This window comes from Scylla paramamosain, chromosome 24 (assembly GCF_035594125.1).
Source record: "Scylla paramamosain isolate STU-SP2022 chromosome 24, ASM3559412v1, whole genome shotgun sequence".
NCBI lineage: Eukaryota > Metazoa > Arthropoda > Malacostraca > Decapoda > Portunidae > Scylla > Scylla paramamosain.
The window spans coordinates 19434296-19453107 of NC_087174.1; the positions used below are offsets into that span (position 1 = coordinate 19434296).

The window sequence follows — 18812 nt, forward strand, 5'->3', positions numbered from 1 at the left end:
GGAAATACAAAGAACTGATGAAAATGGAACAGGAAGAAGGCACAATTGGAGAGGAGACGGAGAGGACAGTAAGGGACAGTGAAGTGAGGTGGTTGGGAATGAAGAGAATAGGACAAAATTAAAGGAAGGAGAGAGACACACTTGATAAAACGTGAACAGGAAGAAAATGCACTTGAAGAAACGAAAGAAACGAGAGGATAGACAGGAAGAAGAGAAAAAGTTGGTTAGGAGTGAAGAAAAAAATAGGAAAAAGAGAAATGCACAGATAAGTGAAACAGAAAAAATATATATATACTTGAGTAAAGAACAGAGAGAAGAGGGTGAAGAAACAAGAAAGTCGTGGTGGTTAAGAGTGAAGAAAATAAAAAAAAAGAAATAAGGAATGGAGGAATACAAAAGTGGCAAAAGTAAGACAAAAAAAATGAGAAAAGAAGAATAAAAAGAACTGCTTAAAGAAACAAGAGGATGGATAAGAAACGAAAGACTCTAAGTGATTAGGAGTGAAGATAAAAAAAAAAAAGGTGGGGGGAAACGCACGGGTGAGAAAAGTAAAAGAAAAAACGTGAGAAAAGAAGAGCAGAAGGAAGCGCTTGAAGAAACAAGAATAGAGAGAGAAGTGCAAAGGAGTCGTGTTGGTTATGAGTGAAAAAAAAAGAAAAGGAGAAAAACAGGTGATAAAAGTAAAAAAAAATGAGAAAAGAAGAGTAAAGACAAGCACTTGAAAAAGAAAGAAAGAAAAAGAATAGGTGATAAGGAGTGCAGGATTCGTGGTGGCTAAGAGAGAAAGAAAGAAAACGAACAAAAAATAAATACAGGTGATAAAATTTAAACAAGACAAAAATACACATGAAAGAAGAAGAGTAGAAGGAAGAACTTGAATAAAAAAAAAGTGTGGATAAGGAGCAAAGGAGTCGTGTTAAGAGCGAAAAAAATAAAAACTATACATGTGACAAAAATAAAAGCGAAAAAAAAGAATGAGGAAAGAAGAGCAGAGAGAAGCGGGCGTGGAGGAGTAGACGTGGTTAGGTGGCAGGGCGTGGCAGTACGTGGACCAGAGCTACGGGATTAGGGGCAGCGAGAAATGAACGTCTCAGTAGCTTAGTGAAGGGGAGGAGCGAGGCAGGAGGGAGAGGTAATGGCGCGGGGACGGCTTCATCGAGCGAGGGTCAGGAAAGTGCTTCACCGGAGTGGTTATCATCACCTTACATGAGGGAAGTTTAAATTAACCATTTTTAATCCAATCTTCCCCACACTAACTCTCAAAAAGTAACATTAACCTTAAACTACCATGGCTTCTAAAGATTAAAGACTACTATACGCTTGCGGTATTATTTCGAAAGGAACCACTGACAGTAAGGGATTCAGTGCATGCCATAAAAAAACATAAGGGGAGCCATAAGAAGCCAGTAGGCCTACACGTGGCGGTCTCTGTACAAAACTTACATCTATGATCGTTATCCAAATACTTGTCTAATCTTTTAAAGCTCCCTACTGACTCGGCACTAACAGCCTGATTACTGAGTCTGTTGCAGTGACGTCATTGAGTGGTTCATATCATTCAGCTTCTATATTTTCATCTATCTATGACGAACTCTTTAAAGACAAATTTCCAGACACTTAAACTGTTTTCTATAATCCTTCTGGTTCTACACTTTGGGGTTTTCCTTGCCTTTTTTTGTAGTACCTGATCAGAACCACTCTTAAATAGTGCCTCCAGTTATCATTTTGATCAAGAAAATTATCTACAGTTGTTAAAATAAAATTAAGAAGTGTCACAGAAAATGCAAACTGTTATTAGAATTTAAAAGAGTGAGATTAACCGCACGAAACAGGAAACAATAGTGACAACTAGAAGGAAAAAAAAAATAGCGTGGCGTCTCTTTTTCGGTGTCAAGTGGATAACTGCGTAAATCCAAATTGTGAAGGGAAGAGGAAAAAGTTACCTGACTCTCTGAAAACTTGTGACGAGTGATAATCTGACAAGGAAAAAAATACATGCCAAGCCGTCAGCAACTACCCACGAGAAAAATAAAATAAGTTAATTAAAAAAAAAAAAAAAGAATGGGGGGAAAAAAAGCGTAGGGTTGTCAATCAGTCAAGTGGGAAGTAACAGGAAGAGTCTACCACACATACACATACATACATACACACACACACACACACACACACACACACACTGAAATTTACCCGTTTTTTGACTCTCCCTTGAACAAAAGCAAAACAACCCAAGAACTATCTAATCAAAAAGAAAGAAGAGCGATAGAAAGAACGAATAAATAAAACAACAAACAAATAAGAAAGAAATATAACACAAGTACCCAGCAACAAAAAAAGAAAAATTAAATCATCTACGAAAATATTGGAAAGTATAAAACCATAAAACTGTAAAGTAGTGATGACATTGGAACGATTATTTTTCCTCCTGAGGTGAGCCAGGAAACGTGGGCGTGTCTGTGTAAAGATGATTAGAGGAGAACGGGAGGCGCGAGGGAATGATGCTAGACGAGCGAAAGTGTGTGGAGGTCGCGGGGAGAAAGTACAGACGCGGCAGAAATGGTATTAGTGGTATTAGTGAAGTAAAGAGAATGGGTACATTGAGAGATGAGGAAGAGGCAAGGAGATTGAAATGTGGAAGTGAAATAAACAGGGATTGGGAGAAGAAAAGAATGTGTATCTAGGAAAAAAAAAAAAAGAAAAGAGCCAAGGACAGAGATAGGAACAACAATAAGCACATTGGGTGACGGGGAAAAAGGTAGAGATGATGGATAGGAAGTGAAATAAACAGGGATTTAGAAAAAAAAAGAATGGACACCTCGTATGAATAGAAAAGAAAAGGAGTTAAAGACAGAGGTAAATAAAAAAAGGAAATTAAAGTTGATTTTCTTTTTTACAGCTTGACAAATCTCTTTTCATAAGCACTGATACTTTGTGTAGGCATTTATATACATACTACAGTCTTTTGAGCAGTTCTGTGGCATAGAAGAAAAAAACGAAAGTAAACACCTTTTCTCTTCTCTTTCTGTATGTACAAATAAACAATTCAAGAGCTCCAAATATGAACAAAAGCCGACCGTAGCAGGAAAAGGGGTTACGAAAACACGAGCACAACTACCTTCCTTGTAATAGAGAGTCAGATAAACACAAAGGAATGAGAGAAACAAACAAATAAGAATAAAATAAGAAAAATAACAAGGACATTGAAGGACGACACGAGGTAAGAACACGTACAAGGGGAAATATATAAAAGTACAAAACAGTACATAGCAAAAGGGAAAGATGAAAGGGGAAGATAAAAGGAGTGAAAACGTGCAAAGACAACAGGAATTAACGAAGAGAAAAAAGATGAAATAGAATAGGGATGCAAGAGTCGCCAGGAAGGAGAGGGAATGGCGCAAGACAGTGATGAATAGAGGAGGAGGAAAAGAAGAGTAAGAAGAATAGGATAGCGCAAAGCTTAAAGGGGAAAGGACCGTGGATATGAAAGCTGAAGAGACTGAAAATGTTAAGGCAATAAGATAAGTTTGCACTGATTCGATGAGACGGTTCCAAAATGACAAGTAAGACAGGAAGGAAAGAGAGGAGAAAAATTACCTAAGTGACCTGAAGCTAAGAAGTGAAAGCAAGACATGACGGGAACAAACTACACACATATTGTAGGAAGGAGCGAGAGAGAGAGAGAGAGAGAGAGAGAGAGAGAGAGAGAGAGAGAGAGAGAGAGAGAGAGAGAGAGAGAGAGAGAGAGAGAGAGAGAGAGAGAGAGAGAGTTAAAATATAGTAGGAAACTTCGATAAATCACGACTCGATGGCAAAAAAAAAAAAAATAGAATATATAAAACATTACTGCTACTACTACTACTACTACTATTATTACTACTGCTACTACTACTACTACTACTATTAACAATAATAATAATAATAATAATAATAATAATAATGATAATAATAATAATAATAATAATAATAATAACAATAATAATAAATAATAATAATAGCAGTAATTAAATAAAAAATAATAAACAACCCTGTCACAACCACAACAAAAGACAACACGGAAAAAAAAATCACACAAAAATAAAATCACAAAAAAAAAACAACAGAACCAACGTACCACAAGACAAAAGCTTCTCTAATGACTCGTTAATAAACAAGCAATCGATCCACAACTACGCAGCATAATGGCCAATCACCGCCGCTACCGTGCACCATTTACCTGCTCAAGGCACAAAGGGCTTTTATGTTAATTAGTCTTGGTTACACCTGGACAAAGAATAACGGGAGGGAGGAGTGTTGGAGGGGGTCCGCAAATCACTACCAGGCACCGCTTACTCCATAACGCTTCGTGGTATTAAGTATGTGTAATACGTATCATCACTTGGAAAATGCGTTATGGGGTACTAAAAGGTGGGAGAATACGTGAGTGTATGTGAATGGTGGGGAGAGAGAAGAGGGGAGGGAAGGAGGGGTGAAGGAATACAGAAAAATGGGGGATAGCGGAGAGGAAATAATATAGAGAAAATGAAGGAGAGGAAAGGCTCAAGAAAATGAATATGAAGGAATAGAGATCAAATAGTGATGGGTGAAATGAAGGGTTGACGAAAAGTAGTTGAAGAAAGGGGATTAAAGAGAAGAGAGGATGCAGAAAACGGGAAGGATAGGATGAAGAAAGATGTTAATATGGAAAAAAGGGAAAGAGAAAAGGAGGAAAAAGAGAAAAGGCTGTAGGAATAAGGGAGATGGATGAAGGAAATGAAGGGAAAGGCGTACAAGAAATAAAGCATGGAAGATTGGAAGATAGAGGGAAGAAAGGAAGGAGAGAAAGTGGACAAGGTGGAGGAAAGGTGCATCATTCTGGAGGAAATGTGTGAGAGAGAGAGAGAGAGAGAGAGAGAGAGAGAGAGAGAGAGAGAGAGAGAGAGAGAGAGAGAGAGAGAGAGATTTAAATACTACGTGAGTCTAACTTGTCACCTCATGTACTGTCTCACCTGTCCCCACCTCTCCCCTCCCCGCCACCTTCACCACAACACAGGTAAACACACACCTGCACACACCTACCCTTCCTCCCCCTCCTGGCTCGCATCCCTTGCGCTACTGGTGTGACAATGTAACGTCACTTCTACATTTATATTATTCAGTATTTTTTTTTACTATACAGTTCCTTTTAAGCTTTGTAGAGCCACATATACATCTTAAAATTATAATTGGAAGTATATTACAATATGGATATACAAGGTAATTTTTTATTAATATCTTTAAAGCTGTTTTTGTAATCAAGTTCTACTAAGTTTTGTGTAAATTGCTAAGGAATCAATTAAAATTTTGTTCTTTCTCTATAAAATGCTTCGACAATGTAAAGATAAATCAGAACAATTATCTTTTTCAGTGAAATTAACCCACACTCTCTACGTTTAATTCACGATAATGGTCTTTAATAGAATCTAACACCATGTCTGCTTACACTAATGATTCACGTGCACAGCTTGACTGCGCTGAATACTGTATGATTAATTAACCTCCCTTCAACCTGTTCTATCCTTAAGACCATTAACGAGTGATTCTTCTCAGGCTAATTAATGAACGTGGCCGCGACCTTCCCAAGAACTTTTACTGAGCCTCTTCTACCTCAGACCTCCCTATGATTATAAGAAGACAGTGTTATCCACTTCTCCTTAAAATCATGAGCTAGATATTGTAATAAGAGTAAAGAATTGCTGCTGATCTTCACTAAAACTCTTGTGTTCACTCGTGATCATAAGCCAAGTAGCTTATTTTGACCATAAGCTTACATCCATTTAATATTCCTTCTCCTTCCAGTGTTCCTTGTATTAACCCAGCATTCAACGAGCCTAAGATTAGAGGAAAGCACTAAACGCTTTGGGAATGGTATTGACTTTCAACCATAGATGTACACCCAATTCATATTCCTCCCCTTAGTAGTACATCCAATCTATGTTCCGTTCCTTACCAGTGTTCCCTTTACTTTCCATCAACCCAGTATTTAAAAGATTAATTGACACTAAACACAATAGGAGTAATGCAGACTTTCCACCATAATGTACAGCAGCTCCCAAAACTATCTTTAAAAAATAAGAGGTCTACATTTTAACACAATGGATGATATTATTTGACACGTTTTGGTGATCACGGTGGCAACAGTTGGCAGCCCTGCACACTAGGGACGTTTGCCGTATATTATGACCTGGGAAATAGATCGGCATATCACCATCACGTCAAGCCACGCATACCAACTTTACCGACGCGACACGAGCAGGCACCAGGTTTCATATTGTTCATTATACCACAGTTTGCACCACACTTGAAGTTTTGAGAGCTACTGTACACTCATTCTATGTACATTTCTTTACTCACCAGTGTCCTTTATACCTTCCATCAACCAAGTATTTCTGGTGTGATCTGCAGGTGGGTTATCAGCGTGGGAGAGGGCCGCCCGCCACGTGGTCCCGCCGCCCACAGTGCCCGGCCCGACCCTCCCGCCAGTGTTCGACCCCCGGGTGTCCAACAACGTCACGGTCACCGCCACCAAGACGGCGCGACTCTCCTGCATCGTCCACAACCTCGGCAACAACTCGGTAACTACAAAGCCTCGCCTGTCTGCAATACCTGTGCGGCTGATTGGTGCCCAGTGCTTCTGTTCTGGTTATTTTATTTGGTTTCATTTTACCTCGGGTGGTTGAAGTTTTTTTTTTTTTTCTATTTTATTTTAGTTCATTTAATCGTGTGTGTGATTCAAGTTTTTTCTCTATTCTGTCTATTTCATTTCATTTATATTTTTTTATTTTTTTTTCCTTGATATCCGTCTGTTTCGTTAATTCATTTATTTTTTCTTAGGTTTTCTCTATCTCCATTTAATTTTATTGATTTTTATTTTACATAATTTTTAATTTACCTTTGTTCATTCTATTTTGTGTCATTATTTTTTTCTCTATCTCTACTTTAATTCAATTATATTTTATATTATATTATGTGATTAAAGTTTCGTTTCTATCTCTATTCAATTTTTTCCTTCTATTTTACATTATATTAACCTGTTTTCTATTTACGTTTATATATTAGTTTTGTCTTTTTAAATTAATGTTACTAGATTTTTGTATGAGCGATATTGACTAATGAGAACTGAATGGCACCGTGTGACGCGCTGAGGGGGCGACTCGTGATGCGTTTTGATTGGCAGTGTTTGATTACTGGTGTCTTAAATGGTGTGAACTTAACCTTCTGGACACGCATAAAACAAAATACAAAATACAACATAAATACAACATAAAATATAATAATACGTTAATCCAACGACCAACTTTCTATCGTACGTCAATTGAACTTAAATAAATAAATAAATAAATAAATAAATGACTGAGCTGAGAAAAAGATATGCCTCTATTTCAACAACCACTGCCACGCTTGAAATCGACACCTGCACCCACAAAATACAAGTTCATTCAACGACTAACTCCTTTTTATGGCAAGTCGATTAATCTTATAAACACATGACTAAGCTAAAGAAAAAAGACACTCCATTATTCCTACTGCTAGTACATCACTCGACTTTGACACCTGCACTCATAAAATACAATGCAATCTGCTAAAACAACGACTAAGTCCTTTTATCACACGTCACTTGAGCTAAAAAAAACAATGACTGATCTTAGGGGGGAAAAAAAAGGCGCTATTATTTCCACTACTACTACAACTCTCGACATTGATACCCACACGTTTATCTGCCTCATATTATATATCTCACTGTCAGGCCACCAAGCACTTAGTCTACAAACAGTCCATCCCTCTCCCTCTGAATTCCTGTCAAACCAATACTTGAGCTTCAGTCTGATAAAGAGCATGATAAATTATGTCCATCTCGGCGCGCCAACATCTCTCTCCTCCTGGATGTATATTTACCCGTTCCTTCTTTATCTTTATTTGTCTGTCTAGTTTTTTTTTTTTTTTTTTTTTCACCTGGACCTTTTTTTCTGCCTTTCTTCTGCTGCCTCGTCTTTCTGTATCTCTTTCTTCGACCGTCTCATCCTTCTGTCTTTCTTTCTTCGTATGTCTCGTCTTGCTGTCTTTGTCTCTCTGGTAATGCACTTCCCCCACGATGTCACCATATAAGCGAAGTTTTACTGGTACAGCGTCTGTCTCTGTCCACGATGCAGAGTTGACATTGTACAAAAGACAGAAAAGGGCGTGAAAAAAAAAAAAAAAAATCATTAAAATGACACTCATTACTTCTTTGCTTTCTGAGTATAGTGACCGTAACTGTGTGTGTGTGTGTGTGTGTGTGTGTGTGTGTGTGTGTGTGTGTGTGTGTGTGTGTGTGTGTGTGTGTGTGTGTGTGTGTGTGTGTGTAGTGTTTGTGTGTGCGCGCGCGTAGACTCCTTTTCACGATCCCTGTGAAAGGTCTGTTTGAAGTTTTTTAGTTGGTTCAGACGCCGGAATCTAAGTAAGCAGCAAACAAACATTACCAAAAAGCGACTTAATCGAGTAGTGTCAGAGAGAGAGAGAGAGAGAGAGAGAGAGAGAGAGAGAGAGAGAGAGAGAGAGAGAGAGAGAGAGAGAGAGAAAGCCAGACTCACCCTTCACCTAGCAGGAGACACTAAGAGGTCATGAGTGATAAGTGACGACCTCGAGGAACACCACCATCAAAAACGTGACGGAGGCAAACCGTCGGCGCCTCACAAGCACATGGGCTGAGCTGAACCTCTTCCTCCACGATGGGACGGAGAAGAAAAAAAGCTGAAATATTCCTCTCCTTCCGGCGAGGCAGACGAGCCGGAAAAGACAGCAGGGAGACGACGCCGCACATTCTCCAGCCTGCTAATGGCCGCCAGGCAGATTACATAAGAGCGAAATCCAGCCCACTGATTGGTCTGTAGAAGCGACGCCACCCGAGCGACGGTCTTCCCAATTGGCCGTGACGACTTCATGCACCAGCGAACTAATTGGCCTTGGGATAGTTCACGCGGACGAGCAAAATTCCTTCCCTAATTTGCCTGAACGGTGAGGAAGAAAGAAAAATTTTGCAGTGTGAATAAATAATGAAACGAACGTACGAGAGAAAAAAGAAGAAGGCTAAATTTTTTTCAACCCTAACTCTTCGGGAATATAGTGAAGGTGATGGAATGGCGTGGGTGGTTTGCTATCTTATTTAACTGCGGTGATGTTGGTGGTGGAGGTGGCGATATAGCGGTTGAATAATGTCCCTGCGTGTTCTTATTGTAAAGGTAACCATGCAAACCAGACTGACTTCGCCACAAGCCTCGTGCATGATGTCTCCTTTAATGATGCTATATTGATTAAGCAGTTTGCCTTCTCTCCTTCCCCTCCTCTCCCCCCTTCCCCTCTACCTCCCCTGATCCTCTCCTTTTCCCCTTTCCCTGCCTCTATCATTCCCCCTCGAACACCATACCCCCCTCAGGCCAGGCAAGTAATTACCCACCTGCCATTCTCCCCTTCTTGTTACCTGGTGGGAGGAAAGAGGTCTCTCTCTCTCTCTCTCTCTCTCTCTCTCTCTCTCTCTCTCTCTCTCTCTCTCTCTCTCTCTCTCTCTCTCTCTCTCTCTCTCTCCATACGTAAAACGGCACGTGTTTGATGTTCATTTGTTCTACGAATTGAAACAACTGGATTTTTAGTTCTGTGCGTGTGCGTGCCTGTGCGTGCTTGCGTGTTATTTTTGTTGTCACAGATTTGTTCCTATTCCATGACGCTTTTTTTTTTTTTTTTACTAGCATGTTATCTCTCCAGTACACCCGTCACAGTGGTGTTGGTGCACACACACACACACACACACACACACACACACACACACACACACACAGTCACTAAGCTCTCTCCTCGAGGGTAGTGCTGAAAATCACGTGTCAGGCACATAATCCTTGACACACACACACACACACACACACACACACAGTCACTAAGCTCTCTCCTTGAGAGTATAACTGAATATCACGAGCCAGGCACAAAATCCTCAACACACACACACACACATACACACACACACACACACACACACACACACGAGTCACTAAGCTCTCTCCTTGATGGTATAACGGAAAATCACGAGCCAGGCAGAAAATCCTCAACACACACACACACACACACACACACACACACACACACACACACACACACACACACACACACACACACACACACACACACACACACACCTGTCGCCCCGTTGCAGGTGTCGTGGATCAGGCACAGAGACCTGCACATCCTGTCGGTGGGTGCGCAGACCTACACTAGCGACGACAGGTTCGAGGCGGTGCCGCAGGCCGCCAAGGGGGACTGGATGCTGAGCATCAAGTACGCACTGCCGCGGGACTCCGGCCAATACGACTGCCAGGTGTCCTCCACGCCCCCCACCGCCCGCACCGTGCACCTCACCGTCGTGGGTAAGACTCGTGGCTGTATTAACTTCTCTGCTTTTTTGGTACATCTTTCCTTTACTATTTTAAGGCATTTTGTTTCCTTCTGCAGGTACCTTTACATATCGTAATAGGTAGAAATTGAACTTTAATTTGTAAGCGTTTAGTATATCTTGCCAAAACTAATTAATTACAAAAAAATATCAGAAGTTTCACAGTCTCTCTTGATATCCAGAATGTAAAGTGAAAAAGTACTGAACGAGCACACACCAGTCATTTTTCAGTTCCCTTAAACAAATGAAGGCGAATTCTAAATATAATGATTACTTGAAAAATCATAAACTTAACATCAAATTTTAATGGCATCCAGAATATAAATCAAGGGCAAGATACTGAGCTAACTTCCACTCCTCCCTTCAAAGCCACTTAGGCAAATGGAGATGAATATTTAATATTTTAATTATGTAAAGAAATAATAATAAAATTGAAATTCCAAGTCTTAACAGTATATAGCAAGGCCAAGGCACTGAACGAGCATATACCTTTCCCCTTTCGCTGTTCCGTTGGATGAATGGAGGTGAATTTCTACCCTCTCGATTATACAAAATAAATAAGTAAATAAATAAACAGATAAATAAACCTAACCTCGAAGTCTAAGAGCATAAAGTACGAGGCTAAGGTACTGAACGGACATACACTGCCCCTCTTTCACAGTCCCCTTAGACAAGTAGAGGTGAACTTTCAACTTTAACCTCTTGCTTATGAAAAAAAAAAAATGGCAACTTACCCAACACAAATGGCATCCACATTATAAAAAAAAAAACCCAGACACATAACCAACATACATATACACACACCCCTCCCCTTCCACTGTCCCCTGTAACACCAATCTCCCTGTACAGAGCCTCGGGCCAAGATCCTGCGGGCTCCTGAGATGCACGTGGGTCTGGGGTCGCCTATCAACTTGACCTGTGTGGTGGCTTACTCCCCAGAGCCGCCGGATTACTTGCACTGGTACCACAAGGAGAAGGTGAGACACTGGAGTAAAGGTGATGTCATGCTGCTTGTCCCTGTTTGTGAATCTTTCTCTTTCCCTCCCTTGCTTCATTCATTCCTTGTGTTCGTCGCGGTGATGGAGTGAATGAGTTTTGGTGTGTTTCGATGTGTTTCGTCTAAGTTTACCATGTTCCTATCTGTAAGTCTTTCTCCCTCTCCTCCATCTCCCTCTCCCTCTCTCCCTCTCTCTCTTTGCCCAAGGCGCCGAGACTCAGACAGATTAACTCTCGCAGCTCTCATCGTTCCCCTTTGATGAAACGTCAGGCACAGAGATGATTGTGTCCTGCAGTACTGTGTCTAACCTCATACAATGCCACGCACAGCTGCCTTCCACACACTGTAATTACAACCATAAATGAGGCTTCAATGAACGAATAAATTATAGCAAACATTTCTGGAGATCATGTATATATATGTGTGTGTGTGTGTGTGTGTGTGTGTGTGTGTGTGTGTGTGTGTGTGTGTGTGTGTGTAAGTGGCAATACACCTTTAAAGGGAATCATTTTGCGGCGTTCTTGTCCTAGCTCATCACCCCCCTCTCTCTCTCTCTCTCTCTCTCTCTCTCTCTCTCTCTCTCTCTCTCTCTCTCTCTCTCTCTCTCTCTCTCTCATCCTTCAAGCAGTGACGCAGGCAGAACCGTTCCCTTGGTAACTAACAGTCCCATACGTCATTTTTAAGTCACTTTTTATATTACCCTGACTTGATTTGTGACGAGTGAAAGTGTCTGAGCGAGTGAAAGTGCAAGGATTCGTTTCTTTCTTTCTTTTTCTCTGTTTCTCCTCTCGTCTCTTCCACTCCCTCCCTCCACCAGCGAGTCATTTTTAGAAGTCCCATATTTCCAAGCCAACAAAACATTTATGTGCCTCTGACTATTCATGTTTTCACTAAGCTAATGCATATTCAATAACTGTCCCACTAACGAACACGGAGCGAGTACTACCTTTCCTTTTGCCTTATCTCACTCACCCTCTCTGCGTCCCCTCACGTCAGGCAAACCACTGTCCACTACTCACTCTTCATAACCACTGCCCCCTTTTGCCTTCCTCTGTCCCCTCAGCCAACACTTTTCCATGGTTTTCTCTCCTCATCCTACCAATGTTCCCTAACTTTTATATGTCTGGACGTATTTTTGGTTTAAAACTCTATGACTATTCATCTTTCTATTATTTCCGTGTCCATAACAGTCTTTCCAAATTCCACAAATTCTTTTATCTTTTTCTTTCATCTTTGTTCTTTTTTATCTTCATATATCATCCCTTCCTCTATTGTATCCATTCATTTTACTTTTAGGTATCCGTACATTTTGTTCCACATTCTGCTTCTCTTTACTATTTCCAGATTTTCCTTGCCTCCCAATTTATCCCTCTTCGTATGCCATCCCTTGTCAACTTTCCCACACCTTATCATCTTGCATTTCTTCCTCCATCTTTCTCTTCCACCTCTCTACCTATTTCTCCTTGTTTACTCCTTTACTTTATCCACACATCTTACCCATACACTCCCTCCCATAACCCTTATATTGCCTCCTACCGTCCTCTGCCTCTCCTCCCACTCTCTACCCTTCCCTCCCGGGGCCGCAGATGGTTCGTAAGGACGGGGACCGGGTGTCGGTAAAGACCAAGCTGGGCAGAAGCAGCCTCAGTCAGCTCGTAGTGAGGCGCGCCCGTCCAGACGACGCGGGCGTGTACACCTGCAGCCCCGCGCACGCCCTTGAGCACTCCATCACCGTGCACGTCCTCACAGGTAAGCACGTGCGGGGTTTAAAAGATGTTTGGGTGTCATAAAGTAAATATCGTGTTTTTTATGAGGTATTTTAGAGGTGTTTTCAGTTTTGACAGTCTCTTCTATCGTTTATGGAACGTAAAGACGCCTCGGTGTTAAAAGGTTAATGTCGAATTTTTTTACAGATACCTTAAGAGGCACTTATAAATACTTCAGGTGATTCCCGATATTTTAAGATTATTACTAATTTTGAAGGTATTTCTTGAGGCTTTTCCACTTCAAGAAATTGTTTATGTACACTTGAAGTTTTTTTTTTATGATCTTTTAAACTAATTTGTTTCCAAATTGCTCTTACGTTTTCTTTTATTTCCCAAATAGCTATTACGTTTTCTAAGAGTAACTGAGGTGGTGTTAAGAGCAAGAAGTGACGGAGATCTTTAGATGGTCAAGCAACCGTTGAGTTACAACACCATAAGGAAGTTTTACCGTTGGATATTCAACTTTTAATCGTCTCCCACTCCTCTCCAAACTGCCAAACTTGCCTTGCCTTGGCTTGTGAGTGCACCACTTACACTCGAGTTGCCTGCCATCAGAGGCCACCACTGGCAAAGGTGTCCCTGTCTCCAGTACATATTATATGGTTGTTACATTACTTTCCATGAGGAGCTGTGAAGTAAAGTCACAGCCACAAGACAAATAACTTGCCGTACTCACTTACACGGTGTTAAATGTTTTTCCTTAATTTTATGTCCTCTCATCTCACAGTCACCTAACAAATCCTGGCAATTCAATGATTCTCAGGACATTGGAGGACTTAAGCCTGAGGGAGAACGTTAAGCACAGTGGAAGTGAGTGTTGTACGTTACTGGACTATTAGCCGTCACTGTACCATCAAACTCCACTTAGTTACGGAAATGCTTCTTAGTAAATATAGAAAAGTGAGACGTCTGGTGGCAGGGAGTCGTCGGAAGTTCCTCATTTTTTCCATGCTCTTTAAGCTGAAATTGTATGCTCTCTCTCTCTCTCTCTCTCTCTCTCTCTCTCTCTCTCTCTCTCTCTCTCTCTCTCTCTCTCTCTCTCTCACTGTTTTTCACTGATCTCCTCCCCTCTGTTGTTTCTCTTTTTCTATCCTCTCCCCAGCCTTTTCTCCTGCTTCTCTCTTCGCCTAACACCCTGACACCCTGACGCTCTCTCTCCCTCCGCCAGGGGAATACCCGGCCGCTATGCAGGGCGGATCGTCAGTCACATGCGCAGGCCGACGCCGCTGGGCCCTCCTGCTCACCGCTACCGTCACCCTGTCCACCTCGGTCTTACTAACCTATTTTTATATGTAAATAACAATGTTTTACAGAAATCCCTGGAGTGTTTGCTTATACCTCTCGTCATCAAAGCGAAAATAAATAGTGGAAAATGTTTGAGTTACTCCAATGCAACTGAATACACAAAAGAGGAAAAGGATGGTGGACAAACAGCAGCAGGCTTGTTGGCTCTAACGAGGTTTTTGTGATAGGTAAGCTATACTGTCTAAAGTAAGAGATGCATGGTATTAATAGACGAAGATTTCTCCCACCTCTTGTTACTGGTACTTCCATTTTTTTCTTCACATACTGCAAAAGTTTTATCCCTTTCACCTCTGATTCTGGCCAAGAACACACAAGGAAGAATAACAAATAAAAGAAGTTAATATGCCACTCCTAAAAAAATAACACAAGCAAATTTCAGAAGGTTGTCCAACTTAGTTATGGATGAGTATTGATACACTGAGTCATGATACACTTAAGTTTAATTTTCATGATTTCCCACGTGTCACCATCTCCTTTGTCGTTTGCAAACACCCACACTCTCTTGGCCCTTTGTTAAACTGTTTGCAAACACGATAAATCTTCATATGCCACAACTACGAGGCCACATAACACTGAATCATTATTTTTTATTTTTTATTTATTTTTTGTACGACGGACAGGCCAAGGGGAACAAAAATTTGAATAAAAAGGCCCATTTGATTGCCAGTTCCCAGAGCAATGCCCAATAGAATGATAAAATGATAGGGTAAGTATCTTCAATCCTCTCTCTTGAAACAGTCCAAGTCTTAGCAAGGCAGAAATACAGAAGCAATACACACGAGCTCCTTTGATGTTCACTTCCTTATCGATTTTTGCTGCGCTTTAATACATATTGCAGAACTAGACTCCTCGTCCCACTGCACCGAAATCCACACTCGCACACGTCCCACGAATAACACCCACGATTTTTCCATATTTTTACATTGATATATACCGGAACTGTGGCGTTAGTCGTACATTGAGCTGGAGAGAAAGTGAGAGAGACAGAAGGTAAGTGAAACATGCGATATGCAGAGAGTGAAAAGAGAAAGAAAAGAGTAAAAGAAAAGTCTATGGAAAGTAAAAGGTGAAGACATAAAACTAAAAACCAGTTACCAAGTAAGGTGAGAGAGAGAGAGAGAGAGAGAGAGAGAGAGAGAGAGAGAGAGAGAGAGAGAGAGAGAGAGAGAGAGAGAGAGAGAGAGAGAGAGAGAATAAACAAACAGATGAACAGAGAGAATGACACACACACAAACAGACACAAAAAAAACAGACACAAAAACAAGCACAAGCACACACACACACACACACACACACACACACACACACACACACACGGACAGATAGACAGACAAACACACACACACACACACACACACACACACACACACAGTAACAGACAAACAGAAAGAGGATTAAAGGAAATTCAATGCTGAGGGGAGAGGGAGGAAAGCAGGTCTATGGGAGAAAGTCGAGCAGATTTGAAAGCGGAGGAGATGGGAACGGAAAGCGTGAGAGGGGAAGAGTATCGAGGGAAGAGAGGGGGAGAGGAATGGAGAGACGAAGGGAGGAGAATGGCTATATACAGAGGGAGAACGGGAGGAAAAGTGTTTGGAGAGAGAGAAACAAGAGAGACAAAGACACACAGAACCTGATGGGCCGAGAAAGAATACGGAGAAATGAAGGGGAAAGAATATGTATCTTGGTGATAGAGAGAAAACCAAAGAGCAATCAGCCAAGTGACAACACGAGAGACTATCCTGATCCCGGTGTGGCCAATCTAGTGATGGCGGTGCTGGTGTTGTCAAGATACTGTCGAAGGTGACGTAAAAATAAGACTATCAGATTAAGCCTTCCATAGAGACATTTTTTTTTCCATATCATCTATAACTTCTTAGACGTTTAATTTTGGACTAGTCTCTTAAATCGTACTGTGATGTGGAAAAAATAAAATATACCTTCTAATCTTTCTTTTTGTTCGTCCATGCAAACAATATTCACGGTGTTCTGAATAGTATTAAATGATGACCAATGCAGTAAGAGGGTTGGTTGATATGGTCACTTAACGCTGCTGTTCCCTCCCACTCTCTCCTTACCAACACCCCCTCATCATTCTAAATACTAAAGATACGAACTAGTTAACCTCACGGACCGAGGAGGAGCAACAAAGAAATGTCCTCATCGTGTATGCTACGAACACAATTTTTTTTTATCAAGAACGGACACTGTGTTGTCGCAGGGGAAAACAAGGTCTGTCTAAATAAACTAAGAAAAATGGTATTTTACACAATTCCTCAGAAAAAAAAAAAAACACCGACTAAACAGAAATGGTGTTTGGTTAAAAAAAAAAAAAAAAAGAGAAAATACGAAAGAACAAAAAAATTACCTTTATCCTTTGAACTTCCTATATTACTTATATCATGAATTCCACCATACGAGTAACTCTAAGACACAGCAAGGTAAGGTCTCTACAGCCTAAAAAAACACAGGTACGTAAAATATATTTCAAAATCAGAAACATTCAACATTCAGACTCTCTCTCTCTCTCTCTCTCTCTCTCTCTCTCTCTCTCTCTCTCTCTCTCAGATAATACGGTAATAGTGAAGGGAAATGCGCGGTGGTGACGTCATGGCAGACTAAGGGAGTGGTGATGACAGTAAAGGTGTCGTGGGAATGGTAATGATGATGTACAGGAGTGGATGGAACGACCGCATGAGGGGGACACCGCAGCATTACTTCCCCGCATCCCTCCTTGTGCCTCCCGTCCTGCCCTTGAGGAAGCCGATACGGTGTGCAGAATTCAAGAAGCAGGGAGGGAAAGTAAAGAGATGAGATAGTTGAGTAGGATACGAAGAACAGCTAATTCATAGAGTAACAATCAGCTATATCGTTCATAAGTGCGGGAGTTTTAGTCTAGCAAGAACTAATTGTCTTTCCAAGATGCTGAGTTGAGCATAAAATTTGAAGCAGGAAGGGAAAATAAAGAGGATGACATGGATAGATAGGATGATTGGATAGGACATGATGATCACGTGATTCACAGAGTAACAATCATTTGATTTAACTGCAAGTAATCCCAGCGCCTCATTGTGTCAGTTGGCAATTCAGCATTTTCAGGGCAAACCTGGGGGTTCTGTACATTGTCAAGGGAACACTTTATTTTACTCTGTACGTGATACGCTTTAACATATTATTGATGATGAAATGTTGAAATGCTTATTTAACAAATTGATGCTTTAAATTTCATCCACCACCGCATAACGGGACCTGTTACCGCGTTTGCCACAAACTAGTGCGGTTTCCAACCAAGATTTTACTTCTACCTCTCACAGCAGGGAATATATAACATCCAATAATATCTAGGTATACGGTGGTACAATGTCAGCCAAATACTCATACAATAGAGAATATATTAAGAGATTTTAGATGTCCGTCTAAACAATTCCATCCCTTAACAACCTATTAGAACATTATACCACTTCTTCATAAACTTCTTGTGAGTGGAGCAGAAAAGGCTCGTTTAATAGCCAGAGCCTAAGAGTTTTATAGTTAAGCCATAATAAACTTATCAGAAAATCACTAATACCTTACTGCTGGTCACCGCTGCACGGGGCTTGAGTAGTACTGGTTGCTGAACTTTCCATCGGTCTCTCAGCCGCTCTTCATGGCAACTCCACTAACACGCCTGAAAATGAGGGGGATTTAATCACAGGACAGGCTCAGCATACACTTACTAGCCACTTCCTACCAAAGGCTACAAAAAACTTACTAATTGGTGGTGCCTGCAGTCACGACAGACTCGAAGCTCACACAGTTGCCAATTTAGCACTAAACCGAGTAATTTAGCATTGTTTTACCTCGTAGAATTCACTGTATCTTACTATTTTAACGTCCAGTTCAGAGCGTAAATCTAAAACGCTAACTAATGACTTGGCGTTTTTTGGGGGGGTTTCGTCCAACGTCTAAAAATTCAAGTTGGCACTGGACTCGCGCCGCCCGTCACCACCACTCGGGCTCTCTCACTTCACGCCACCTCCCCTTCTCCACCCAGGCTGCCTTTACCCTCTTCTCGCAGGCCTGCTATACGTCACACCTAATCCACTCTGACACTAGCACTCACCTAACATGGCAGCGAAGGACGTATCCCTTACCAGGACGCCTCTACACCACATCACGAGACACCCGGCAGGAACACAGACTTCCTGCCCTGCGACGCGTGCCCAGGGCTAGGTATGGGAGCTATCTTGGGGAGGAGAGGTGGGTGGAAGAGCCGGGGGAAGGGGAGACCTGCGCAGATGGGAGGGACGCATGGGTGGGAGGGGGATGGTCAGGCGGT

The 18812-nt window shown here is 41.3% G+C and overlaps 1 protein-coding gene and 1 long non-coding RNA gene across 4 annotated transcripts in view; one reads left to right on the forward strand and one right to left on the reverse strand.

Annotated features, from left to right (window-relative positions):
* Positions 1 to 14512, forward strand: part of LOC135112846 (zwei Ig domain protein zig-8-like) — a 96654-nt gene extending 82142 nt beyond the window's left edge. The window contains exons 3-7 of the mRNA XM_064027727.1: positions 6418 to 6587; positions 10193 to 10403; positions 11279 to 11406; positions 13013 to 13175; positions 14361 to 14512. Coding sequence (XP_063883797.1) covers positions 6418 to 6587; positions 10193 to 10403; positions 11279 to 11406; positions 13013 to 13175; positions 14361 to 14488 — 800 coding nt within the window. The 3' untranslated portion in view covers positions 14489 to 14512. The remainder of the gene's footprint in view (positions 1 to 6417; positions 6588 to 10192; positions 10404 to 11278; positions 11407 to 13012; positions 13176 to 14360) is intronic.
* LOC135112847 (uncharacterized) overlaps positions 1 to 18741 on the reverse strand; it is a 233143-nt gene extending 214402 nt beyond the window's left edge. For all 3 annotated transcript variants that reach the window (XR_010274579.1, XR_010274578.1, XR_010274577.1), the window contains exons 1-2: positions 18597 to 18741; positions 18063 to 18161 (exon numbers count right to left, since the gene is read on the reverse strand). This is a non-coding gene — a long non-coding RNA (uncharacterized LOC135112847). The remainder of the gene's footprint in view (positions 1 to 18062; positions 18162 to 18596) is intronic.
* Positions 18742 to 18812: the final 71 nt, after the last annotated feature.